The sequence below is a fragment of the Cyanistes caeruleus genome, chromosome 4, assembly GCF_971803275.1.
Source record: "Cyanistes caeruleus chromosome 4, bCyaCae1.hap1.1, whole genome shotgun sequence".
Lineage (NCBI taxonomy): Eukaryota > Metazoa > Chordata > Aves > Passeriformes > Paridae > Cyanistes > Cyanistes caeruleus.
Window position 1 is genome coordinate 29,946,134 of NC_141704.1, and position 27,692 is coordinate 29,973,825.

Below are 27,692 nucleotides of genomic sequence, written 5' to 3' on the forward strand. Positions count from 1 at the left end.
GAAAATTAATATAAAATCAATGGCATTTCCCCCTATCCCAGTGTTAGATTTAACATTTTGTTTGATGCTTTAGTAAAATGGAAAATTTCCTAAGTCAAAGATGTCATTTCAGTCAAAACCTCATGTCATATTTCCCACAGAAAGAAATAAACCCTGATGAAGCTATTCAAAGACAGAACAAATGTGTTTGCTTATATAAATAAGATAACAGTGGTTTTAGAGGAAAAAGAAAGCAACATAGAATAAAGAATAACCTCTCTTTACTAGGCTGGAGGAGAGAAGCAGGGGGTTTTTTTTGAGATTGTAATAGAGAATGGATGGGTAAAAAACATGGGAAGTGTGGGAGATCAGTGCATCAAAAGCAGCAGAAGGCAGGAATCACAGTGGCCAGTGGCAGCAGGAGCAATACCACTGTAGGCAGATGAGGACACCCTGGAAGATGCTCTGATTTGCTTCTCAGCCATAGATCAATGCTCAGCTAACCATTAAATCATGTCACACACTCTCTGAACTGTACTCTGGCAGTCTCAAAAGTCTGCCATATATTTTACTTCTAAACTGATTGACACTGACAAGGAAAAGCATGTGGACTCAGACAAAGCCTGAAAGTAGTTAACAACCTCACCTGCCAAAACTAACTTGCCTTCAAAATGTTTGTGACCCTAAGCTTTTACAGAAGGTGATCTGAATATTTTCCAACATCACAGAATAAAGTCACAGAGTAATTTAGGTTGGAGAGGATCTTTGGAAACCATCTGGCCCAACACCATGCTCATTGCAGGGCTAACTTTGAAGTGACATTAAGATGATTGCCATTCCCTGAAAGAAGCCTTAGTAAAAACTCATGTGTAAAGGAGACAAATTATGGATTTGATAAAATAACTGATCAAGACTGAAACAATGTACAAAAGTTTTGACTCATTCTTGTATTTAATCCTGGATTAACTAATTATTGAGTGCTCTAGACCCTGACTGCTCATTCGTTATTGGAAAGAATTACTGTAAATGCAAAAAGGGTCAGGGAGTAGTTTAGTATCTGAAATGCTCCCCATCCTGGTCTGCTCAGAGTGACTTTTGCTTTCTGGCAGCTGCCTGCATGCCAAATGTTTCCCCAATAACTGTCAGCATCCTGCCTGCACGTCGGCTGGGCGCCAGCTGCCGGGGAGGTGAGGGGGACATTATTCATCTGGGACATCAGCAAGCCCCAAAGGGCTCCAAGCAGCTGTTTAGCAGCAGGAGCTGAGGTGGAAGTAACTGAGAATAAATACATAAGTAATCACACCCCACTGTCTCTTCTCTTTTGTACTTCCTGCTCAAAAAAAAAAAAAAAAAAAAAAAAGAGAAAAGAGGACAGGGACAGGCAGGTGAAGAGGGGGGAGATATTAGTGGAAAACAAAGTTATATCATCCCTCATGTGGGAATAATTTCTCAGTTTATAAATGTTTACTAGAGGTGTTAAATTGCCTCATATGTAACTGCAGCTTGCCAGGGTGTACCTTGTTGGACACCTCGCCCCAGCTCATTGTCTCTGCACGGTATTTCAGTGAGGAAAGTGGTCATTTGGCACACTGGTCCCTTGCCTAAACTGAATTTTCAAAAGCTTACAGACTGTTACACACACTTCTCCATTACATTTATGGATTGTCATGCCATTGATAGAAAAAATATTGCCCAAATGTTTCTCAGTGTTAAATATATAGCACATATTTTACTCCCCCATGTGGAACTTTCTGTGAAACTTGGGAGAACCACACGCTCAACATATTTTTCCATCTGGCTGCTGGAAACCTAAACTTCCCCCTATCAGTTTCTGCCATTTTTTCTCCTGTTTGAAGCTTCACAGAAAATTGCAGAAATTTGGTTTGGAAACAGCAAAACAACCAACCAAAAACCACCACCCCCAAGACACAACAACAACACCACCCCCGAGAAACAACAACAATGGCTAGGAAAAGACATTCCAAAAAAGTCCCTAAATAGGTCAAGAGTTAAATTTAAGAAGACAGGGATTAGACAACGGCTGGAGTTCATCTTTGGCACAAGCTTCCTGGAACACGAGAAGCTGGAAAATGACCTACTGCCTACCAATACTTCCTATATCAGTGTCCAAGAACAGTAGCTACTCCCATGACCTTCCTGGACATTGTCCCTGCAGAAGAACTACAAGAAACCATCAAATCTTGTGGACAAATAGTCCTGGAGAGACAAGAAAACACCCTTCTAGCAACATGCAACTACTGTGTGGTGAGCAAGCACGGCCTCTGTAGGGTAGAAAACCTCCATGCCCCTTTCAGGCAGCATTTTCTCAATGGACCTTTGGGGTGAGTGAACCTAATGGGATGGGAAAAATGTAGTGGGCAGAGGGCAGTGTCTTCACTGGGTTTTAGAGTCTTGCATCCTGGAGCAGACAGATTTTTTTTAGTCAGACTACACATCTCCTGGAGTCTGCAAGCTCTGAAGGAAACACCTGTGGGCTGGCCAGTTTCTTCTCTACCTCTCCCATGTAAAAGGATTTGCCTCCTCATGCTGTGGCTGCAGCTTGCAGTGTAAAAATATGCTTAAGCAAAAAAAGCACTTTCAGGGATTTTGGGGATGGTGACTCAACAAGCTGCTGTTGTGTTGTCACAGCACAGAGCATGGTAGAAGCACCGAGTCAGCTGGAAGCAACGGGAATGTCAGTGTTAACTACAGGAATGAATGGGATTGTGTGGACAAACTGGAGAATTCACTGACCCCACCACGGCCGCAAGTGGCACGGCCACAGTGCTGATAGGTCCCATGAAAATCTGCTTTCTCTCCTGGATGATCGGTCCCAATGGCAAAAGAGGAAGCTCTACAGGGAGACAGGAGATGAGAACAGTCTGGTGCATGATTAATTTATATCCTTAAAGGTCTGAAATGCTCCCAAAGACATTAGTATTCCCCAGGTAAAAGAGCTGTCCAGACTTTCAACATATCCCTGCCTTATATCTACTGGAATTAATAGCTGAAATCTTGTGAAGCCCAACAGTCAAGCATTTAATTGAATACAGAACCTGAGATCATAGCTTGGGAGTCTCAATGTTGGTGTCAGAAACAGACACAGCCCAAATTTTCATTTCTACTTGGACACTTTTATAATATCCTGAAAGCATAAATGCACCTCAGAGAGGGTGCAGTGCCAACATTGACAGCCTCTTTACACTGCCAAAATATTGATATGAAGGACCCTTCAGAGGAATGTGAAAATAAAAATCCCATTCCTCACATCTAACCCCCGTAAAAGTGACAGAGTCCAGGAGCTTTCTAGAGTAAATTAGATTCCAGATGGTTCACTCTGTCTTTTTCTGTTTGTGTGTGTAGACCTGTCCAAAAGGAGTTTGTGTATGCACTGGGAGGAGGATGAAGAATCCACCCAAGGGTAGGCATGAACCACACTTGTATTTACACATTCTTTAGTACTCCAGCTATTGCACCCACAAATTATTCCATTTCTCTGTTGTAAGTGTTGCTATGTCTAAACTGGTGATGGATCCTTTGGGATGAATAAACACTACCTCCTGCTTCCCATATTTAACTTTTCAATAGGGAAGGTCTGCTGCCAATTTTTTTTTCCAAGTAAGTGCTGGGGTAGCAAGGACCAATGTGTGGGAGATTCCCCATCCCACCAGTCCTGGCTGAGCCCAGCACTGCTCCTGGTGCCCAGCTCATCCCACCAGTGACCTCAGCCACTGGAGGGCAAGGGTTACAGGGCACTGGCATAGAAAAGTGCTTGATGGAGACTGCACAAGATACCTCATGGCCAGCTCTCTCTCTGAAGGAAACGTGCTGAACAGGCTGATGGATCCTTTGCAAACCATGGTGGAACTGGCACAGAAAACACAGATGCAGTTTTTTAGATTTGTTAGATGATAGCCTCTGTCTCCAGTAGCACATTTCACTGACACTATCTCAAATCCTCCACCCCCTCCTACAGATGTGCAGAATGCACAGTAGCTAAAAAAGAGAAGCTGGAGACCCAGAACATTGTTACTGTAAAATTAAATTATTAGAGCCATGCTTGTTTTAAAACTCAGGCAAGCAAAGAAATGCCTGGCTTCAGTTAGATTATTTGTTAACTTACTTGTAGCAACTTATTTCAAGATACACAGACTAGGAGTCATGTATATGTCCATGGGTTTTTTTTGTTTTTTTTGTTTTTTTTAATTTTCCTGAGGCAGGTGGTAAATGGATGGCTTTAAGGACTGTTATACCTTCCTATTAGGAGATTTATCTTCCAGGTAAAAGAACCACAATGTATTCCTGGTGCAGTTCAAATCAGCTGACATGCCTTAACTCCAAGGTGTCAGAAAATACCAAGTGATCAGCAGAAAAAGACATTGGTTTAAACTTGGCTTTGCATGTGCCAGAGGGTATTTCCAGTTTAAAGAAACAACTAGGAGGCCTGCACAAAAATGGCAGAATTTAATAGGCTAATAAATTGTTAGATAGCTTATCAGTAAACATAACATCAAATTGGAGAGGACAGCCCAGTGGTTGCTTCATATGAATATGAATATGAATTGTTGCTCTTAAGAAATTTATCATTTCAGGGATTTAAATCTACTGGTCTGTAGTATATTCACTATCTTTCCACTAAACTACTACATTCTATTGGTCTCCCTTTGAAGAGGAATGTGAAGCAGGCAAGGCTTCTGCAGGGGGGGAATCCCAAAAGTGCTTGTTAGAAAAATAGTGCTGTATTTACCTTCTTATAAATTGTCAGTGGGATTTCCATGACTCTGGGCAATCAAAAAATATGGTGAGTATTATATTTCACCATCTAGAAGCTTTATGACTTTTGACTGAATGTTTTGTTCAATAATTAACAGAGGCCTAATAAGTGATGGAAAAAAGATGACAGCAGCAGCAGCAGGGCTGGCACACACATGTGAGCTGAAGATGTTTCCCTGTGGCTGGGCACTCTGAAGGGTGTCTGTAGCCAGGCAGGACACAGCTGTGGATGGGATGATGGGGCTTGAAGGGAGTGGGAAGCAGCTGCACCCATGTGGATGGGCCGAGGTGTCTCTACACAGCTCAGTTACACAATTTGCTTTCTAAAGTGAAGAAGCATTTTAATTTCTACCCCTTCTAGAGAATTACTGTGGAAGTTGGCTGACCTGAGCTCTTAAACTCGCTGAGCTAGGCACAACAGGGGCACATCAGCACAGGCTGTAAATAAATATTTGCTGGTTGCAAGGACTGTAGCATCTAGTATATGCTATATAAATTGCATATCCAGACAAGTATGCATTTACCAAATTCACTTCCCACAGTGTAAATGTGTCCTTAAACATGTAGGAATGAAAACAACAAAAAAAAACCAAACAAACCCTGAGTTAATGCCATTCAAAAAACCACATATTTCACATATAAATATCTATGCAAAAATGGTAGCTGGAATACCTGTGTGTTCACTGTGAGCAGAAACATGAACACCATGCCCCAGACAGCTTTGTGAAATAAATTTTGTCTTCAGTTTCAGTTTAATAGCCCAAGATCTTTCTGCCAGATGTATGAATGGCTTTGGGAGAAAAGACACAGGAAGGAAAATGAAGATGTGATCAACCTAGGAAATGGTTCTTGGGAAACCTTCCAGCATCATGAGCAAGCGAACACAGGAGTGCATTAGCGCTGCACGCTGTCTGATGAGTGCTCCAGCGGCTGGTTCATGGGACATAGTGCTTTGTTTCACTCTGAAACAGACATTTGTGGGACAGGAGAAAGCAAATGCATGTAACAGACACAACCCTAAAGGTTTTTAGCAGAGGCTCGTGAAATTTTACCAAAGAATAAATGGAGACTTGTGGATGTACAAGCAAGATGCCGAGACCTGAAATGAATTGATGGACCAGAGTCATAGCTAATTGACAGTGACATGTTTTGCTTTGCACTGTTTGGACTGGAAATGAGATTTTGAGTAATTAAACTGTGCCCAGCATGCTCAAAATCACAGTTTTCCAGCTGTTCTAATAATCCCTTCCAAAAACATCACTGCATGCTACATTATGTGTCTCTACCTCTAATTTTGAACTAGTTGCAAACAGACAAAAACATTGGATAACTGTGTCAACATTATTAAAATCAAAGATGCTGAATACACCAAAAAGTGCAAAGGAACTGTACAAAAGGAAGCAGAGTGGCTTCAGCAATGAGATTTCAACACAGAGAAAAGTTATTGTATCAAAGATGAAATGTAGAGTTGTAATGACAGGAACCCATAAATAATAATAGGGTGATATTAGTGATGTTGATATAAATAGGTGATATTGGTGAAGGTAAACAGAGGCATCGTACACAGATGTGATAAAACACACTATTCTTTATATAGAACTTGTAAAGATGCATCTAATATTAGCTCCAAATTGCTGCCACTCTGGTGCTTGGAATGCTTTTGGGAAGTGAATTGGATGTGTGATTGGAGAAGAATTGCTTGTGGAAAGAGGCTGCTTGCAATGACTGCAGTAATGAAGTAATGCTAGTAGGACTGAAATCCCCATCAAATAGAGACAGGTATTACCTCTGACATATACCCCAGGGCAAGGCCAGAGCACTGGGAATCTCTCACAAAGAAAAACATGGTATTTCAGGAGTAAATCAGGCTACATGCATCAGGGTCATAGAATCACAGAGTACTTTGTATTGGAAGGGACATTAAAAGTCATCCAGTTCCAACCCCCTTGTCATGAGCAGGGACACCTTCCACTAGACCAGGTTGCTCAAAGCACCATCCAGCACTGAACACTGCCAGGCTTGGGCACCCACACCCTCTCTGGGCAGCCTGTGTCTGTCCCTCACCATCCCTACAGTAAAGGAAGGGTATTTTCCTGGTGTATAGCCAAAACCTAACCCCATTCAGTTTAAAGTCATTCCCCCTTGTCCTATCACTATGTGCCCTTACAAAACTCTATTGTAGTTCCTTTTAGGTACTTGAAGGCTCTCCCTGGAGCCTTCTCATCTCTAGGCTGAACAACCCCAGCTCTCAGCCTGTCTTCACAGGAGAGGTGTTTCCACCCCCTGATGGATATCATGGCCCTCCTTTGGACTCTCTAACAGGTCCATGTCCTTCTTACATTGGGTGCCCCAGAACTGGAGGCAGTGCTCCAGGTGGGGTGTCACCAGAACAGACAAAATGGGCAGAAACCCCTCCCTTGCCCTGCTGGCCACGCTTCTTTGGAGGCAGCCCAGGATGTGGTTGGCTTTCAGGGCTGTGAGAACATTCTGCTGGCTTATGTCAATCTTCTTGTCCTCCAACACCCCTGAGTCCTTGTTCTGATGGTTGCTCTTGGTCACCTGGGCATGGAGGCTATTGCGAGGGTAGTCCATGGGATCAGAGCCTAAGACAGGTAGGCTAATGAATTAGAGCCACTGTTTAAAATGAGGGTTAGTTGACAGAGAAGGAGAAAACAATCAAGGGAGAAGATCTGTTGCCCCTTTTATTGGGAGTCTGGAGGCTAAAAAGAACCTGAGAAGGAGGCATTTGCTGTTGCATGAAGGGTCTAGACTGGAAACAATGATTATATGGCATAGTGTGCACCTGAGACCTGATACAAACCCACTAGAGTCAGACCAGTCTTTTCACCACTTCCAAGACTCCTTGAAGCTACCAGGACTGTGGTGCCCTGATTCAGATATTTGTCATGCCCTGAGGCCCACCTGCTTGCCCCAACATTGCTCCACAAAGCCCACTTTTCAAGAGCAGCTGGTGCTCTCACCTGACCACCTTGGTGCCGTTCCTCATGACCTGCATGTCCACCATGCAGCCACCCATGACGTAAGCAGCCAGGTTCAACTCGGAGAACTCGGCCTGCAAAAGGACAAAGTGTTACTCAAGGGCAGCAGGAACACAAACACAAACACACAGATGCAGAATTTTCTTCATCTCATATGTGCTTTTCCTTCTTTTTTTTTTTTTTTTTTAATTTTTTTTTTTTTCCTGTGAGGCAACTGGAGATCCAATTATAGCTGGTTTGCCTTAAGAGACTGCAGAAGTATTTGTGGCTCCCACACTTGGGGTGTAAAAGTACACAGGATTAGGTTTATTGCAGTATTAAGTACTGGAGGAATTAAGAATGAATAGACTGAAAAATGCATGCAGGAAAGAATAGTAATAATAACAATAATAATAAAAAGAGGTAAGGTAATTTGAATTCAAATTCCAAGTTTCCACTTGGAGACATCCATTTAGAATTATGTCTGAGTAGGCTGCCATGCCACTGGCCAGCTACAAACCTAATACGAAAGATTTAAACCTGTTTAAGCCTCATTATGTTGCAGGAAGGTGATAAACAGAGGTCACCTGATGCGATTTGCTTATTAAGACTTTTACTGTTAAAGAGTTAGCAAAGCTGGGTAAGTTATTAACAGAGCGGCTCAATCATTAAAACACTTTGTATTTTATAAAAGGCATGACTTGCATGACTTGGAAAGGTTGGCAAAGAATATTTCATCTATGCAGAGCAAAAGACACAGGGGTGATTATGATAAATATAAATAAACAGGTTTCATTTTTTGAGGCAGAAATTTAGGCTTCTCCCTTTGAGCAGTTTTTTCCCCTTCCTTTTAAAGCATTTTTTCAGACTTAGTACGGTGAATACTGGGCAGCAGTAAAATCACCTTCTAACCAGTAGCTATCTAATACCAGAACAGTCAGATGGTGCTGCTAATACTTATGACTTTATTGAGATCCTTGTACTGCTTAATGTTCTTCTGCTACTTCTATTAGTTGGAACCAAAAGATATTGCCAGGAACAACTTTTATACATTAAAAAAAAAAAAAAGAAAGCAGCATGTTTTGTCCTCATGAACTCATGGAAAAAACTTGCCAATGGAGAACTAGTGCACCTGTAAAGGCTCAAAGGCCAGACGACAAATGAAAAAATAATTTCCAACTTTCCTTTTAAAATCCACATAATTTTAAAGCAATGGCTGTGGACTGGTGACCCGATGATGTAATGAGATTTCACGTCTGCGGCCCTGCATAAACTTTTTAAAGCAGCACCCTTACACGATCTTACATCATTGTAACTCCCAATTACAATGAAAAGAGAAGAAAAATTCCTATTGCCAAGAAATAAATTCTGCTTCAAACACAAACACATAGACAGACAGACATGCTCACAGGGAGGGATTGGCAGTGGTTCAGGTGGCTGCCTGGGTTTTACTCATGAGAGGTTGCACTGTGTTGCCTTGGCCGCAGCCACGCTGCTTCAGTGACCCTATCAGATCAGAGATGAGAAAACATGTACTCCTAAAAGGCACCTGCCTTTTATTCATTTGAAAAATCTCAGGAAACCTGGGGAGAGAGGAGTCAGCCTTGGACAAATTCAGTAAGATCAGATGCTTTGGGCACAATCAGTGATCTCCCCAACGGGTCAAGGCAAGCTTGTTAGATTATACATTTGCTCCAGAGGCTCTGTGGACTGGGGAGATGAAAGGATATTTTCCCCACCTCTGTGTCTCCATAGGCCTCAGAGATGTCTCACTCTAAAAGCAGAGTGTTGTTGAGCTGGACTTCCAGCTTCTGTTGCTGTGGAATGCATCATCTGATGTGAACACCAGTGCAAGAAAGGGAAGTTTTAGATCTGTGTTTCATGTTTTTTCTGCTTTTCTTCTAAAATTTTTTTCCATGATGGCTTGTAGTAAAGAGCTTAGCACTCCTCTTTGCTGGTGGTGAAAACGGGCAATCTTCATTCGATGAAGGGCTCTTGCAGTCTGACTAAGTTGGTCTGACAGGCGTTTCCCTGAGGCAGTCAGGACAAACAAAGCTGTGCTCAGACACCTGACTTGCAAACAGGCCTGAGAACCCCCCGAGCTGGTGAGTACTTCATGCCAAACTGCCAGGACCAATTTCAGGCCCTGCTAATGTCAAGAGCCAGAAGAAAAGGAGAAATCCCCTTTGGCAACCATTGTCCGGGGAACACTGGCGAGGAGAGAAAAGTGTGGAGAGGGTCTGGGGGATTCAGCTATCTCACTCCCAAAATGTCCAGATCTACAATCAGAGCTGAGGGACAATCCTGACCTTTGCCTGGCATTCACTTCTGCTTTAACAGACAAAGTTAAGGAATGCTCTGCTTTCATGTAGCTGCTTTGTTCCATCCAACAGGCCGCTGGCGTTTGGAAGAAGGCTAAAACCCTCAGTCAGCAGAAATTGTTTCCTGTTGATTTTCCAGTGCTCCCTGTATTTTTAACTTCGTGGGTTTTGTAGCCCAATGACTTCCCTTGGCTGAGGTTTCAGCTCTGAGATCATCTCCAGCCTGAGCTTACCTTGCAGACAAAGAGGTCTTTGAAAGCAGCCCATGCAGATAGAGTGACAGGTAACTATGTGTAAAACAGGAGAGCCCAGCTCTGGCCACGCAGAGTCATTTGCATTAGGAATCATGGAACAGAAGAAGGCATTGCATTAGCCTGATGGTGTTTTATACTTGCTTTGCAGCAGTGCCAGTGGCTGCAAAAACATTCAGGGCAAGAGCAAACCATGTGTGACAAACGTGACACAATCTGTCTTGAAGAATAGTGTAATGAGACTGTGGGAGTGGAAATATTTCATACCTCTGGGAGGCTCGGATATGAGATGATGCCCACAGCTACTTTGATCATAGTTTTGTCAAAAATGCCTCCTTCAGGTATTAAGAATCAGAAGACTCTCCAAATTGTTTGGACTAAACCTTCAGGTACTCTCAGTTTCCATCAGTGTCCTCTGTGTGCTGGAGATCTTTTTTGGTGAGGTATGAATGTTTCCTGATATTTAAACAAGGAAGATTTTGTCATTTTCAATCATGCAATAGTAGAAATGCCTGCTTTGGTAGCTGTGCCTATTAGTGATTTAAGGGAAGCACGCGTCCAAGGTGCATTTTAAGCATTTTTCATAGAATAACAGAAAGTTATGTTGGAAGGACTTCAAGACATCACACAGTCTTTCTCTCCTAAGGAAGACCAGCTCTGCCTTTGCCATTGTGCAGATACTACATTACCTTCTTCTGTCTTCCACAGATGAGGAACTCCCTCAGGCAGCCTGTACCTTAACAACAATGGAAAATTTTCCCAAAGCCCAATCTAAATCTCTCCCCTTACCTTTTAAGATTTTTTTGTTTCCATTACTTCTTTCTGCAGAACCTGAAGAACTATTCCTCAAAGACTTCATTTTTTTTTTTTTTGGTTTTTTTTTCCCCTAGACAAAACTAGTCCCATTCTTGTAAGATTTTCTTGTAGATAATGTTTTTCAGTGAATTGATCAGAATTGTTGCTCTCACCGGGATTCTATCTGGCAGGTCCACAGCTTCCTCCATTTGTAACTCTGACAACCATATGCTTGAGTATGGGTTTGTCAAACATGCAGCAGTGTGACTATTTTTTAACTCATATTCTGGCTGAGATCCACTGTTATCCTTGCATTGCTTTGTCTAGGCTACTGACTAGCCTGGTCCATGCCATGGCTTAGGCACTTGGGATGAGGAATTGCTACTGTATAATCAAATCACATACATCCCTCTGTGGATTTTATGTCTTATTTTTGGTGGATCTTCCAATATGTACAAGGAAAGGCCCACATCAGGCTGCATTCCTAAAGCAGCACATTTCACTACAACCATTACAAGCATCTCAAGGGGAAACTAAGAAATCCCTAAATCCTGCACAGGCAGAAAGGTGGGCAGATAGTTTGGATGCCTATGGGATGAGGGCTGAAGCTATGCATGCACACAGAATTAGAGACTTCCTGATCCCCCCCTGTCTCTTCATGAGACATTTTTTTCTTGGGCAGGCACCCTGCTCCCCACCTGTCCCCAGTACCAGGATTGCTCTCTGAGAGAAAAGAGTGGACAGAGTCCATCTGTGACGTGAACACTGCTTTGTGGCTCTAAGAGCAGCTTCCACAAGTGCTCTCCACAAATTCTGATGCACAATGCATTCTCTGAGGCCCAAGACAATGCTGGTGTGAAGGTCCATATGCCTTCTCCTGTGTGAACACCTTTTGGTGCATCACCCCTGACGACATTCAGAATTGTCTCTTGAGTTTTCATTTCAGAAGTTATGTGACTACCTGAATATTTGAGGTTTACAAAAGGCACATTTCTAAATATTTTGATCTCAGGAAATGTCTCAAAACCATGAACTCTAGACTTCCAAAAGCCAATTAAAATAAAATAATAATAATAAAAAAGAAGATAGGATTTATTTAAGAAAATTATCATTTTAGAGCAATTCTTGCTGGTTCTCCAGGTCCCTTTAGTCATGGCTTCTGAAAGCTTGCATGTGGCAAGCTATGAGAACTTTGGTGGTGTTCTTGAACTGCTTTCTGGCATTCAGTTGGAAAAAAACCCAAACCTATAATGAATAAAAATTATACCGTTGTTTAACAAGAGGCTAGTTTTCCTTTCATCACACACAGACCTGTCAGACTCTACCTTTTGAAAGAACATTTTACACCACACATGAAAATACCTCTTTAGGGCAGGAAATACAATGGAGCTGGAATTCATGATTTGTATTACAATTATCTTCTGTGACTGCCAAGTACAACTTTTTTCCTGACAAGGCTGCCAATGGAGTCATAATCTATACCACAAGACTTTTCCAGAAGCATGTACATAGGAGTTCACTGAAAAAATCATTCCCTGAAAATAAACTGAACAGTGGGAACAAGTGAATGAGCTGTGGAAGAAAAACGCGTGTCAGATGGACAGACGGACCCACCTCGTCACAACAGGAAATGGTGGGAAGGAGATGAGTGGACAAACAACAGAAGTAAAAGTGTAGATGGATCTTTTGGCTTCATGACTCCCCTTTCACACTTTTCACCCCACTCTACCCGTCAGTTAGGCAGTGCCAGGAAAGATGTCTGTGAACATATTAAAATTCCTCTGGGAAATATCAGCAGGAAAGGTACCCTTGAAGGAGGTGGACTCTCTCTAAGAGGTGCTGCTTGCTCTTGCCTGCTGTGTCTCTCATTGATCCGTGCAGGGCACAGGCCTGGAAATGCCCATGAGAGCCATAGGATATAACCTCTTGCTACGCTTGGCACCATGTCATGAAACCCTTACTTGCCCCAAGGTATTTACTAGAAGCACTCGTGTCTCCTTTACTCTCTGTAACAGCAGGAGAAACAAACTCAACTCTTCACATCTCTTCTCATAAGCCAGACCTTCATGGCCATCCCACTGACCCTGCTCTGCACATCTCCTGCTCTGCAGACATCACTCTTCCAGACAGCTGTCAAGTGTCCCCCTCATCTGCCCCCCATGATGACCCATCTGAGGGTCTGAGGGTCATGGTCTGTCTGATGGGTCTGTGGCTGTCCAGGTCTCAACCCCATCTCTCTCACCCTCCTCTGCTTGTCTGTGGTGTGCTGGGGATATATGGCCACCAGCCATTCCCCTTGGGCATGCAGCATGTTTGATTCCCGAGGAGACCCTACACAAGGTGTGTTGTGATCCAGATGGAAAACCCCAGAAATCCTTACAGCACACAAGATTTAGTTTCCTCTGGGACAGCACAGAGAGGGTGGGGAAGGAGGTGTTTCTCTCTAATGAAGGAAAACATCTGATAGAGCATAAGGCCTATGGTATAATACCTCCTCTTCCTCAGCATACTGTCGTTCCTAATGCCTCCTGTCCTCTGGCCAATGAAGAACCAAGGAGATAAAAGCAAAATTGTTTTTGTGAGAGATTAAAAGCAATGTGGTCCACTCCCGTGGCACTTAAAGATTCTTCTTTAAGTTCAACTTAGCCTTAGAGCCATTTACTCAAACTAATGCTTTTCATTTCTAAAATAACTTTTTTAGTATTTGTATTTCTAGAGAAAAGAACTGGAGATGCATACACTGCAGTTCTGAAAGCTAAAAATCACCAGACAAGTAAAAGCAACACTGTGGATCAAAATCTAAGCAGCTTATTTTAGCATAAAATAGAGATATTATTTTTAGACTCAGCTGTTCTCTTAAAGCTTAGAGCTTTACCCACAAAACTTAAAGCACCAGGGTTTTAATCAGAATTGGTCAAATAGATTTTCACTTTTGGATCAGCGTTTCAATCAGTCTCATGAACAACTATCATTGCTACAGAAGTGGAAAAACACCCAAATAAGCAAAATGCAATCCAAACTGCCTCCACAGGAAAAGGGGCTATGACTCAGGAGAGTGCTTGGGATGTCTTTACACCACCAAAGCCTTTCAACTCTCTCCCTGCAGCCAGCAGGAAGAAGGCAGTGGCACTGCTTGCCTGGTTTCACTAAATGGTGGACAATAATAAATCCTGCAGCCTTTAAAGCATATTATAAATATGGTTTCAGTGTTACACTGAAGATCAGAAGAGAAGAAACAAAGGAGGAAACAAAGTCAGGCATCACGTTCATTTTGATGAATGACAGAAGAGTGGTGTACACACCACAGTGTCCCTGCCAGCTCTCTCCTCATCCACTGGTACCAGATGATGCCCACAGTAACCTCTGTCTCTTCCTGGGGATAATGGACGTGAAGAACGAGGGCCTGGGGGTGCTATCAAGGTCATGCAATTCACACAGTGCTAAAGAACCAGAAAACCTTATTTGAGAGTCCATAAAACGTATTTTCATACAAGCTAAAGACTTGCAGAAGCAGCTCCCTGAGCAGCAGGACGGTATTTAACAGTCTCTTCCCTGTGTATTACCCAGTGTCTAACATGAACTGGATTCACCTCTTGCAGAAACAGTATCATGAAGCATCTGCCTGTTTCATGAATTCAGCTGAAGTGAGCCAATGCATTCCACAGAGCTGGGTGTGGGGGACAGACAGAGCAGGGCAGCATGATCACAAATGCCCTGCATTCCTCAGAGGAGGGGGAGGCAGCCTGGAGAGCTGGTAGGGATGTACAACTAGATTACTGCTGCTGAGAGAGGGAGAGGCACTGCTGCTTTCAGCACTCCTGCTCCATTGCAAATAATCATGTCGTGGCTTTAAAAAAGTATCACCTACTATCCTGTTCTGCTTCCCCCACAGACTGCTAAACTGGCTTGCTTAGAAAGAATTAAGATGTAACAGAGATGGATATGAAAGAGGAGGAGAAAAAGTTCAAACCAACTACTGAACATCCTGAAGGAATGGCAAAAGAGTTAGCATGGTAAGTAAAAATAAGGCAGTGGCTTTTTCCCAGTGTGGTTTTTCAAGAGTATTTAACATTTGGATATTTCCTTTCATTGCTTTCTGCCATTCAAACTTCTTTGTTATTTAGCTTTTCAGATCAAAAGTGGTTTTTCTCCTATAAAATCTAAAAAAAGTTCCTAAGGCAAACTGTGTTTCTGGCTGAGTTAATAATGTCTGGTTATCTAAAACAGGATCAAATGGAAAAATGAAAAACTAAATGAACTTACTGAGCAGACCAAATGGCTCAAGAAGTGCCTAAGAGTCAAACTCTTAGGAGTTCTCTCTCTGATGAAGAATTTATTCAGAACTGGACAGCCAGGTTAAGGCTTATGCACCATGGCACAGTGTGTGTGCCATTCAGGGGAGAGTTACAGGAGTGAAGACTGGTAAGCTGGGGACTCACAGAGAAATATGTGGACCATGTAGATGAACACAGTTATTCTTCCCTTTTTTTTTTCCCCCTCTCTTTTACAAGAAAACTGTGGAAGAACATTCATTTTTTAGGCAGAGAGGGTCAGCATTCAACTTCAGGGGACCTGTTCCTACAAGACTTTAGGCTCCTGGACTGCTTGAGGAAGAGGTGAAGAAGTTAGGAAGGCTCCAAATAAATAGGGTAGGATGAATGAAAACTAAATAGCAAAAAATACTGAGTAAGTATACTGGATGGACAAAATAAGGGAACAAAAAGACAGAGTCTGAAGAAAGCAGGGCCTCTCTCTTGACCTTAACGACGTGTAAAAGGGGCCTGGGGTCAGATTCAAGGGCTGCCCTTGACAATGCAGCTTCTGTGTTTCCTTGTAGAGATAGTGATCCAGATGGGAAAAGTCATCATCCTTTCTCCTTCTGAGAGATGCCTCCAAAGAAAAAGGGGCCATGGAGGAGTCAAGAGGAGCTCTCTGCCCACTAAATGGAGACTGGGCTGCCTGATCTGAGTGGCAGGGAGGGGAAAAGTGGAAATAGCAAGAATCCTTGTTTTCCATTCCTCCACTCTCCTACCCACTGGGGGCTTGATTCCCTTGAGCAATGCTGCAGCCACTATGTGGGCATTTAATGAAAGGTGCAGGGGCCTGGCCATGGTCCTCACCAGTGAAATTGCATTGAGATCTTTGCTTGGAGAAATTTGTTGCCTCATCTAGAGCATGGGTATTCAGCCTATGGGAAGGATTTCAGCAGGTGAACTGGGAAAGCCTCCCTACAAGAGTCTGGGGGAAATGTGATAAACTACCTTGTGATGGTGACAAGGGTTACAGCTTGATCCCCCAGCAGGGATCAGGAGTGCACTTCTGACCTTCTGCACTCACCCACCATTTGAAGGCAATTCCTTTGTAAGGATCTCAAGTACAGTAACATTTGAGGAGAAGGATTATGAGGGGAAAGGCAGAGACTGGAAGTTTAGGAAATAATTAACAGGCCATTTTGAAGACTACCAGGTCTAGCTTTGAAGCTGAAGCTGCTTTGAATGATGGAGAGGGTTGGATCAGCGGCTTGAAGGGAAAACCTAAATTATCTGATTTCATGCTTCAATGTGAGTAGCATTTTTAAATTTATAAATTTTTCCTATTCTCTTTTAGGATAATTGCCAAGACAGTCAACAAAATAAAAACTTTGATAAGGTAATTCCAGGAAAAATTATTCCTGTTAATACCACCCAGACTGACAAGTGTGATATCAATAAAAAAGAATAATCTGTCCCAGACACAGTTTGATCAGAACATGTATGCTCATGAACAGTCATAGACAACAGATCAGGACCACTTTGAAAAGAGGAGAAAAAACTTTTCTCCTCTTGGGAGGCAATGGTCCTGAGAAAGTCTTCAAAACCACTGCATTAATAATCTGTACATGCACATGATGCAGAATCAACAGCTTCATAAAACCAGAAAATATCAGGTCATTCAAACAACATCCAGTGGTTTTCTTTACCCATCCAAATATATTTATAGTCCTGAGTATAAAGAAAACATATGATTTCTTCAGGATCACTATCTTATCTCTACATCTCTCTTCTTATGCCTGTTTTCAAGTTGGGTGCCTGCAGATGATGATTATCAATAATGATTTCTCTTTTGGCAACAGCGTCCAGTCTCAGCCAACATGGGACTTTTTCTTGACAGACACTGCACTGACACACAGAGCAGGGGACAGACCCAAACATGAAGAGGCTTCAGCTGAAATGAATGTCTGGTGCCAAGGCTAGCAGGGAAACAGAATGTGTCCAGTGCCCAGTGGAGCACATAAAAGAACAGGCTGCGAACCCCGTCACTGTTCCTGGGACAGATTACTTCTCCCTAGCTGTGTCCACATACATTCCTTAGAGAGAAATTCACTTGTCACTGACCTGTTCCACTCGGATTTCAAATTCTCCATTCACCTTCTTCCCCTGGAAATATTTGGCCCTGCAGAAGAAACAAGAGAGACAAACATGGGTAAATAAGATTTTTGGCTTTCATTACATACTGTTTTGCTTCTGCATTTCCCTTTTTGCTGAAGAATTTCTATCCGGGTCACAGCATGTTTTTCTAATTCCTATCTTCTTTTAGCTTTCTATTCTCCAGGAGAAACCTGCCAAGCCAGATGAAAACCACATTGGAAAGTTCCTTCAAGGCTTGTTACTTTTTCATTTAATTTTCAAACTGAAAACCAAATGTTCTCCTAATCTTTTCCAGGGAACAACTCTAATCAGTGATTCCTTGCTATATCTCATTTAATACTCAATCTTTATTCTGTAAAAGGAGAGCAACATATGGCACAGCATTGGGAACTTCTTCTGATGTTGAGCAAGGAGCTTTACCATCACAGCTGAAGTAGTTGTGAAGGCTGTTCCCATGCTCTCGCACTCCAGATGTGCTTTCCACTTCTGTTTCCTTATGCTATTGATTTAGGGAAGCTGTATCTGCATCTCTAGAGTGTCACTGATGAAGGATCTCTTCTCTTGAGCTGAAAAACTGTGTTTGCTTTAGGGTTGAACGCTCCTGTGAGAAGAACATACACCTTTTACCACCTGTGTTCCTATCTCCCCACTATGCAGACAACAAAGCACTTCTAGAAAGTTGCTCATGCAAGGGGAAGGCTGACAGTAGTGCTGGAGAAGAAAACAGAGGGAAAAGAACAGGCAGTTTTGGCTTTTTATATTCATATTTGTGTATAATGCCCTTTATATTGATTGGTCAGTGGAGAAATTGCCAATATAAATTTCCCTGTGACTATTTCTCCCCAGTTCTTCCTCTCACCAAACAAGCTTGACAGAAGAAAATATGAATTTATTTTATCAGTCCTCCTCCCCTATAAACTTTCAGAAGGCCATGTAGGCTCCAAAGGGCTCCTCTATTTGGAAAGCACTGAAAACAGTTCAGCCCTGAAGAGCCGTTTCCAGAGAAAAAGTAACTCTAGGTTCTGTTTCCAATTGGCAAAGACAGGACAGAATAAAGAAGTAAAGGAAAATGAGGGGAAGCTGGCTTTTCTCTCTATTTTATAGTATAAGCAAAAAAAAAAAACAACTAAAAAAGATGGCTCACATCTTTACTATGTGCCTATTTGTTTCAATAAAAAAAGGAGAGACAGTAGGAAGGCAATTTTGCCCATGGCTGAAACACAACAGTTTATAGCTGAATGCTCCCCACCCCCAGAAATGTGACGTGTAAATAAAATGTTGCAGTGTCATTCTGGCTCAAGATGAAATAGAAAATAATAGAAAAATACATATAAAATGTCAAAAGCTTTCTGTTTAATTCTAACAAGGACATCTGAATGCTGTATCACACTTCCCTTCCCAGACAGCCCATCCATCAGCATGGTGTAAATAAGACTTCTGCATAGGACAGGGACACTGTAGCAGCCAGGTGTAACCAAGACCAGGTGACTCAAACAACCCCAGTGCATTTGGTATAAAAAGCAGATCTCTGGCCATTTTTCCTCCTTTTTTTTTTTTTTTTTTTAAATTTATGAGCATTGGATGAAAAAAACAACTCTTCAGACAAGCTAAGACATCACGCCTCTAACAATAAACAGGAACTGTAAATGCACTTAATAATTCCATTAAATTTCTGGAGGCATGGCTCAAGAGGGTCTGGCAACATTCCTCACTCCTAAACACTGGGGATATTGCTGGAACCAGTGACTACTTAAAAGCTGCAATAAGCTTTCAGAGGGCTCACAGGAACTGGTCTGAAATTTGAGGCACACTATTCCCTGGTACAAGTTTGGTTTTATTCCCAGCATGCTCATAATATATATTCCTTACCCACATTTATGAAACACACTTCCTCCCTCTATGGCCCCTCCTTTTTGTTGACCAGCTGGTTGCAAACTCCTTGGTGCTGCTTTGCTTCAGCTTGTAATGGAGAGCGATTGACCACAGCCCTCAGCCTGGTTCAGATGCAGCAGAGGCTGCCTGGTCCAGGAAATCAGCCTCCACAAGGTTACAAAATCATCTTTCTCCTCTCTGCAGTACAGGCTGGGCTTAAGGATGGTCACACAGAGGGTGCATCCAGCCTTGGGAGTTGTTGGAGTAGTGCAAGGGACCTGAGCTTAGACATTGTGTGACCTCTCTGTCCTATCCCTCTTTCCACACTGGCTGTCTCATCCAACATCCCCAGAACTTTCCTTTAACAGTACAGAATATCACTTCCTTTCCAAGACAGCCCCCCAGAAGCTTAACCTGCTCTGTCTGTGAAGGCTACAGGTGCTAGGCAATTTGCAGCCAAATATTTTGGTCCACCCATCATTTTGACACAGCCCAGGGTAAGAATAAATCATTTCTTACTGAAACATCTCTGAAATGGATGGAGTGATGTTTTCAATTCTCACCTAGGGTTTTGGAAGCCCGGGGAAGTAGAGGCTATCACACTGAAATGAAAAATGGCATTAGCATCCTCCTGGAGCCCCTCAAATTTTAAGCAAGCTGAAATCATTGCTGATGCTGTGGAAGCATCATACCTCTTGCAAGAGACTCTTTTGGTCAGGTCTGCACAATGTCTGAAATGGCTTGTGGTCCTTACAGTGGGCAAGGGACAGGAAAGGAAGACCCTGTTGCTGTGGTGGGGCTGCATGAGAAAGAGGGATGTTTCTGGCAATCTCATGGCTGTACAAGACACTTGTGGATGCTCTCTGCCCCAAAATTACCTGAGGAAGTCTCCTCCAGACCTCAGTCTAGGACCTGACTCCTGCAGAGTTATCTAGACAGCTTGTAGTGCCGCAGAGGAGCTGTGCCCAGAAGACCAATCCAAAAACTTTCTGGGAACCTCAGAAGTGTCCCCACTCTCCTTCAGCATAGCCAGCTCCCAGTGATGAGAGGAGTAGCTCATGGCCCCAGGAGGGCTCGATGTCCCCAGCTGGGGACACTGGGCAAGCCACTTGCCACACAGACCCGCAGCCAGGCAGTCTGCAGCACTGACCACTGCTTGGCTGGCCACCCCTTTATTTTAAAGCATGTCAGATGTTCAGCTCAGCAGAACACAGAGCTATAATTTGGCTAGGCAGGGTGCAGATGGGCTGGTGCGGCTGCTGTGATCTCAGTGAATTAGCATGTAAACATGTTTTGACTGAAGAAAACTGCGGGGCCACGCTCGAGAGTGGTTCCTGGGTGGGATCTATAGAGCTAGGCAACCCATTGAAATGTGGCCCCATGGACTGGGAGGGAGGAAGCATCATGATAAACAGCCAAATGTCTGCCCTGGCTTGCAGGAAAGAAGATTGCCTTGAGCCCCTCTCTCTTTCTGATTAAGAAGCTGCATGCTTTGGAAAAGGACATATTTTCTGGGTGCAAAGGCATCAAACAAACCTAACTTTTGCTTTCTGCCTCAGCTCTGACATGATTACAGGGACAAAAGAAACCCAATGCCACTTCTTATGAAGTAATCTGGAAAGGATAGAAGTTTATTTTGCAGAGATATTCTGTAAACCAGGCCCAGTCTGCCTCAATTACCATGGCTGGAGGAAGCATACACAACAATTTTCTATTGGATATGAAGTGTACTTTTAACAGCAGCAGGGAATAATAAAAGATCAATTCACCTCCCATTACCTACCTCAGGCTAATTCACAGATTTTCAGATCTTCCTAGGAGACACCTCAGTGGAACTGCTATAGCAAATATTGGAATGCTGTCTTGGAAACTGGGGAGCCATTCTTCAGATGAACTAATAAGCCTGAGCCCAAATCCCCTGTGATGTGAGTGAACCCTGACTCACACCTCTGTCACTGTTCAACAGAGGCCTTGAGCTACAAACTCAAGAGCTAGCTGGTACCTTCAACCCAAAAATAGGGTCTCCTCACTGAGAGCATGAGAGAAGGACACTAGGATATTGAAATAGCAAATTCCTCCTAACCCTCTGACTGAGCTCATGCCCCTGGATCAAGACACAACAAGCAGAGAAAGCCAAGCCAAACTTTGCATGAAAACCACTTCTTATCTGGAGCAGGAAACAGCCTTTCCTATGCTGTAGAGGGGCCAGAGCAAAACATGATGAAGAGAGAAATGCATGGGACTCTTGGGGAGATGTGGGTAACAGAGTGGGTGGAAGAAAGGAGAGAAATGGTAAGAAGAGACTCGAGTAAACAAACCAAAAGGCAATTTACCATGGGTAAATTCTGGAATTATCAGAATTATTTCCCTGGTATCACATTACACATATTTCTGTTGAGCCCTTGGGTAAATAAGGCATGTAAGTTCTTTCTGGATAATCCAGGAAAAGGCGAGGCTGAAGCCCCCTGGTTTGGGTGTGGGGGCACCTCGGGGAGGGTGGGGAGGTGGTGAGCCACTGTATAAAATCCCCGTGTCAAAGGGCCTGGGGGCCCAAGTGATGCACAAGGCACTCACTGTATGTCTGCATTGTCTCCTTCATAAAAGGGGCTGGGACTGGGAAAAAGGAGGCAGTTTCCAAGATACTGGCTAGCAGCTGCTGGAATGCCTCGACCCCCCCAGCCCCTACATGCTATAAGGGCAGCATGGAGGGGAAGGGAGAGGAGAGATGCATTTCTGTCCCTTTTTTTTTTTCCAAGAGTGAAAATAAGGAAGGTTTTCCTTTCAGGAGCCAGTTCTCACTCGCTCCACCACTTTTCTCCACTTTAGAAATTCTCAGCCATACATAATAAGGAATTTTGAGATGGTCAACTCCTGACTGTCCAGGGCATAGGGATGGGAAAAATCACTCCATAAATGTTGAGGTCTGCAAACTGCTGGAGCTTTTGTCCACATCTACTTTGGCCCAGATGCCTTTATGCAGTGTTCAGCTGTGAGATGGACTGGTTGGTAATTAACACTTATTCTGCAGGAGTACCTTGGTCAAGGGATGGGGGCATCAGAATGGCAAATAAGAGCGACTGATGTATGCTTTGGCACCTCAGAAAACAAGGTTTGAATTAAAAGTTAAATGGGCCTGAGGCAAGTACGGAAAGAAAGAAAAGGTATTCACATTGCCACATCCTGCTCATCACATACTGACAGGGAAGGACCAATGAATAAATCTCAGGTTTGTGGTGGGTCAAAAGGTAACCCTAAATACACTGATACTTCTCCAGGAGCTCCATAGAAGTTTCAGCTCCATCCCTGGGGCACAGCAGTGCTGCAACCAGCCCTGTTCCTCCCTGGGGCAAGATCACCTTGCTCTTGGTGCTGTCACCACTTGGCTTGCTGTGGCCACTGAAGGAAGAGACAGCTCCGCAGCGCTGCAGGTGTGTCCTCAGTGTCCTCGGTTGGGCTGTGGGAACAGACTTCTTTTGTTGCCTTCTGGGAAGAACCACAAAACCCAGCCCACTCTGGTTACTGTAAAGCCACCCCCGAAACATCATTAGCTGTGGGATCACATCAAGGGAAGGAAGGCCTCACCCGAAGGGGGTTGTGCTGGGCTCTGATGGCAGTACGGGTTAGGGTTTTTTTGGATAAAGGAAGTCCTCCTGGTGAGGTCCTTGGTGAGATCTGAGGTCCCACCCTACAGGGTTGGGAGGATTTTCTTGGCTTGAATGCAGATGGAAAGGGAAGTTTTAAGGCAGCAAGGGAGAAGGGTTTTTAAAATCCTCTTTTGTGAGTGCTCCCTTTCAGAAGGCCTGTTTTCCGGGGAGACCTGGCTTGGCAAGCCACCGTCACTTTAGGGATCGCGGACACAACCATTCAGGCCACTCGTTCTATTCAAGGAATTGTGGAGTCCCACACAATAGCGGCCTCTCAGCATCTTCCTGTGCCACCTCCTGCTCATCAAACGGGGGTAATCAAAGCCATCCCCCCACCAAGAGAAGAAGCACTAGTTAGTGCAGCGCTATTGCTTTTGGGCACAGCTTTTTGTGCTTCTCTGAGCTGTCAGAATAGGAAGGACACTTTGCTGTAGGTCTGGTCCCCCACCCAGGCTGTACTGTGGTCACATTCCTCCTGCCCACAAAGAGCTGGGGGTAGGAGGGTAGGGGGTGGAGGTGGGGTACTGCATTAAGTACAACACGAGGCAGCAATTTGATTTTGTGTATTATCAAAATAGTGCATTGCTGGAATGCTTCCACATTGCTAAATCTAAATAATATGGCCTGGAGCTGTTTGCAAGGGGTATCATTTTTTGTTGAGGATTTAGCAATATTTTTTTCCAGTCTACTTCAGTTCTTGAATTCGAGGAGCAGTAGGACTGGACTAACTTGGACCAGCCGTGGGACTTTCAGGCAGAAGAAATCTGGATCACAAACCTTGAGAAATGTATCTGAGGGTTGGGTTTCTTGGAGGGTTTTTTTTTCTGATATGTACAGGACTAGGCAGGACATTCCGAGGTTAAATTCTATGCATTTATAGGAACTCTGGTAAAGTAATTAAGGACCCAGATTTGACTTGCATTAGCATAGTTATAACCTGGTGGGGAATGTTTTCCATATTCCTTGTGTCTATTTTTGTAATGATACTAATCCTTTACATTTCTGTATCACCTTTCATTTAGGGGGACTAGATCCCAAGATACTTTACATATGCAGGACAAAAATACAGACAGACATGACGGTGCTATACCTAAAACAGATTGGAAAGTGATGTGATAGATGCAATTTCTTGAAAACTTTTGACAGCCTTGCCTCCTTTTCACCTCTGTGTCTGTATGCTAGGGAACAGAGAAACTCTCCGTGCTGCTCCCAGGCGTGCACATGTGCACAAACACACACACACTCATTTAACACAAACTTTCCTCCCCTTTCTGCTTTCCACTTCTCAAAAAGTGGAATTTGGCAAGAAGTGTAGGAACAAAAATATTTGGTCCTGGGTAGACAAAGCTAAATGACAAAAATATAAGGGCTTTCTAACCAGATTTGTGAAAATGTGTATTTTATGTGTAAGTTTTTTCAAATTACTGCAGCATGGTTGCACAGAACTTGTGAAACCTTAAAAGTTCACCACTGTGTAAAAAAACACTTGTTCATAATAATCTGTTGTCAGTGACCAACATGCTAGATGATTTGGGACTTTCTTATCAGGAAATATAGACAAAAGTTTGCAATTCTACCAGCAAATTCTGAAGTTCAAAGCTTAGATTCCAAAACTTCTCATTATGTTTAAATAAATTAGGAACAGAAATATTCCCCTTAATGGAAGCCTTAGTATATCACCTTTAGCCTTCTGAAAGCATGAAATGACTCATGACACTCATTGAATATTTTTTAAAGGAATTAATTCCTTGAAAAAACCCCAGGATTTAGGAACTCCCATGTCACTAAAATTCAGTATTAGACTGTTGTTATTTCACAATCAAATTTTAAGGCAAATGACATATTTAGGGCTCAATATTTTCATGTTACAAAAGCAAAAATAATTTTCTTATTAAAAGAAGTTGATATTTTCCTTTGACCAGTATAAGACAGTAATCCTGTCAAATCTATCCATAATTAGACCTGAATCATGATGTTATTGTTATACAAAGAACCATTTTAAATGTCTTAAGAGGATTTCATTCAGTATTAATCACAGTTTCTCTCTTCCATGATCTTAAAATTTTTGGAGACAGTATGTTCAGGCAGATTTGGCTGCGCATTAAAGGGGAGAAAAAAACAATGCAATTTTCTGTCTCCACTGTGACTTATTTTTTTGGTGAAGCATTTCACAATCCTCATGTGTGCAACTGCTGCACACAGGGCACGTGTATTTTGGGCAAGGCAGCAAACAGCACTATGAGCTCTGGAAACAGCCTGAAATGTGGGCAAAACACACCAATGGCTTTAAAAAGCCAGATGAGCTGTTTAACAAATGTAACTTAGATATCCAGCAAATGCAACAAGAACAACTCTTTATGCTGTCTGGTCCAGAAAGCAATGCTTTTAGCATGTGTGGCTAATAGGAGCCTTAGCTGTGCTTGATCACTTCCCCCATAAGCTGTTTAAACATGAGGCATTAGGCTGGAAAGCTGAGCACTTTCACAGAGAATGGGGGTTAATAATTCACAGTGCAAAATCCTGTTTGATCTGCTGAGAAATTCAATCCAGCTAGAGCACAATTTTGCTTAATAGCATGGTGGGCGAGGAGGTTGCCAGAGGTGGGATGCTTCCCTCCTGGCTGAGGTCAGACTGCTGGAGCTGGCCCATGTGCCACCACCTGTGGTCTGCTGTCCCCCTTGATCATGGTCCTGCTCCCGTTTGCTGCGTGTCCCACACACGCACCTGTACTCATGTCTGAGCTCCTTCTTCTCTGGCAGCTGCTGTAGGTGAGTTGTGGATGTGTTTTTGGAAGTCTCCCAAGGCACAGATACTCCCAGCCAACCAGAAGGAGCCTCATTCTCCAGGTGGAGGCTCCCCAGCTGAGAAATGTGCCAATAATGACAGAAGAGAAGCCAAGCTTTTCCCTGGTGTGTTGATGCACAGGCAGATTCACTGCTGTGCGTGCCTCTGAAGGCTGCCTGTCAAAGCCAAGAGCACAAGGGAGCTGTATAGGTAGGATTTTCCTCTCGGGCACATCCTACACATAGCAATTCACTGCGTGCTTCCTTGCAAGGTCTAGAGCTGCGTCTTTGAGGAGAACGGAAAATTTGTCAAAATGTTGCCACTTTAACAGAAAGCTGGGCGAGTTCCCTTGTTCTTAATAGAATGTACCTTTCTTTTACTGCTGCTAATGCAGAAAGCAGCTGATCATATTTTGTGGGACTCACATTGTTTTTATAGTACTTTGCCTAAGGAATAAACCAGAGCATATTGCATGCCAAGAACGGCAAGGATTTTATGGTGGAAGACAGGCCATGGATTCCCATGGATGCTCTTTCTTTCCTTCAGACCTCTGAGAGAAATTTAGTGCTATACTGTGCTGTCAGAGACATAGTAGGTCCTCAAAAATAGAAAGGATTGTCATTTGTCACTTTAAAGTGCATTCAACATGCACTTGCCTGTTTTGGTTGTTAAAGCATTTCATCGAGCCCTTGTGCAACACCTCATCCTAACCCACAACTGCAGCCTTTGCTGTAATACAAACAGTGATGATAAATTAATGTCTGGCTTGGCAATATTGCTACAGTCTCCAATTCTGAGAAAGTGTTTTCATTTAGAGAAGAGAAATCAAATGGCAGATTCCACTGTCTCTCACCCTTCCTGTCCGTGAACAAGCTGGTCCTTGTTGTAAACACTGTGTAACTCGCTCTCAGGGGGAGGAAGCACTGTGGAAGCCCCTCACCTTTGAAATAAGGGCAGCACATCAGTAGTTATTTCTTGGGGATTTTTTTAGTTAGCTATTTCAAAAGGAGAAGGAAAGAGTTTCTTGAAAACTGAACACAAAGGTTTCACAAGTAGAAAGACCAGAGCAGGCAGAGGCAAAACGAATTACAAACATAATGCTCCTTCCAAACCCAGAATCACCAGCACAGAAGTAACAATGTGCTGTTGTTCACCTTCCAAAGTCTGAGACTGTTTCCATACATGATGCAGAGTGGATAGTCAGAATCCCTGGGTAATCAGCTTCGTCAGCTGGGCTCTCACATGGCAAGCACAGCTTCCTGAGGCTGCTCAGCCTGAACTCACACAACACCCTGGCTGAGACCAAGAAGGTGACTGCCACTGCTCAGAAGTACCTTACCAAAGACAGACATCCACAAAGCCATGGCTCTTCAGTGCTGCTCTCAAGGGCTCACTGAGTTTCCTGGAGACACAAAAATCCACCAGGAGGAAGCACTTGTGGCCCACTGGAATGGTTGCATTGGTATGCTCTCTCAGAAAGGACCAGCCTTTCAGCAGGGGAAGTTTCCAGGCATGCATTTCTGTCCATGCTACAAAGAGCCATGGCAGGCAAGGGTTAGTAATATTCTTTCCTTGTTTTTTCATGTCATACATACATCAGGGTTTGATCGTGAATTCATACACTAATTTTGTTGGATGTCCTCACAGCCTTAGAGAAAGTAAAGGCAGGGAGTCTTTGCAAGCAGCATTTGATACCTGCAAACTTGTGGGTTGAGTCAGAGAGCTGGGATAAATGAAAGGGGTATCTCATCATTCCTAGAAACTGCTAAGCTATGGACAGCAGAGGGATAGCCAAGACAGCAGGATGCAAGAAGTGCTTACAGGAGTGGAGGAGTGAGGACAGCATGGGTAGCCTTGTTTAAAGGAAGGTATACTTCCTTTTTATATA

General features: G+C 43.3%; 1 protein-coding gene across 3 annotated transcripts in view; it reads right to left on the reverse strand.

Moving 5' to 3' along the window:
* The window catches only part of SYN3 (synapsin III), a 187,534-nt gene that overhangs the window by 138,709 nt on the left and 21,133 nt on the right, over window positions 1-27,692 (reverse strand). For all 3 annotated transcript variants that reach the window (XM_023936253.2, XM_023936261.2, XM_086887284.1), the window contains 2 exons: window positions 17,472-17,529; window positions 7,734-7,825 (listed from right to left, as the gene is read on the reverse strand). In XM_023936253.2, the coding sequence (XP_023792021.1) occupies window positions 7,734-7,825; window positions 17,472-17,529 (150 nt within the window). The remainder of the gene's footprint in view (window positions 1-7,733; window positions 7,826-17,471; window positions 17,530-27,692) is intronic.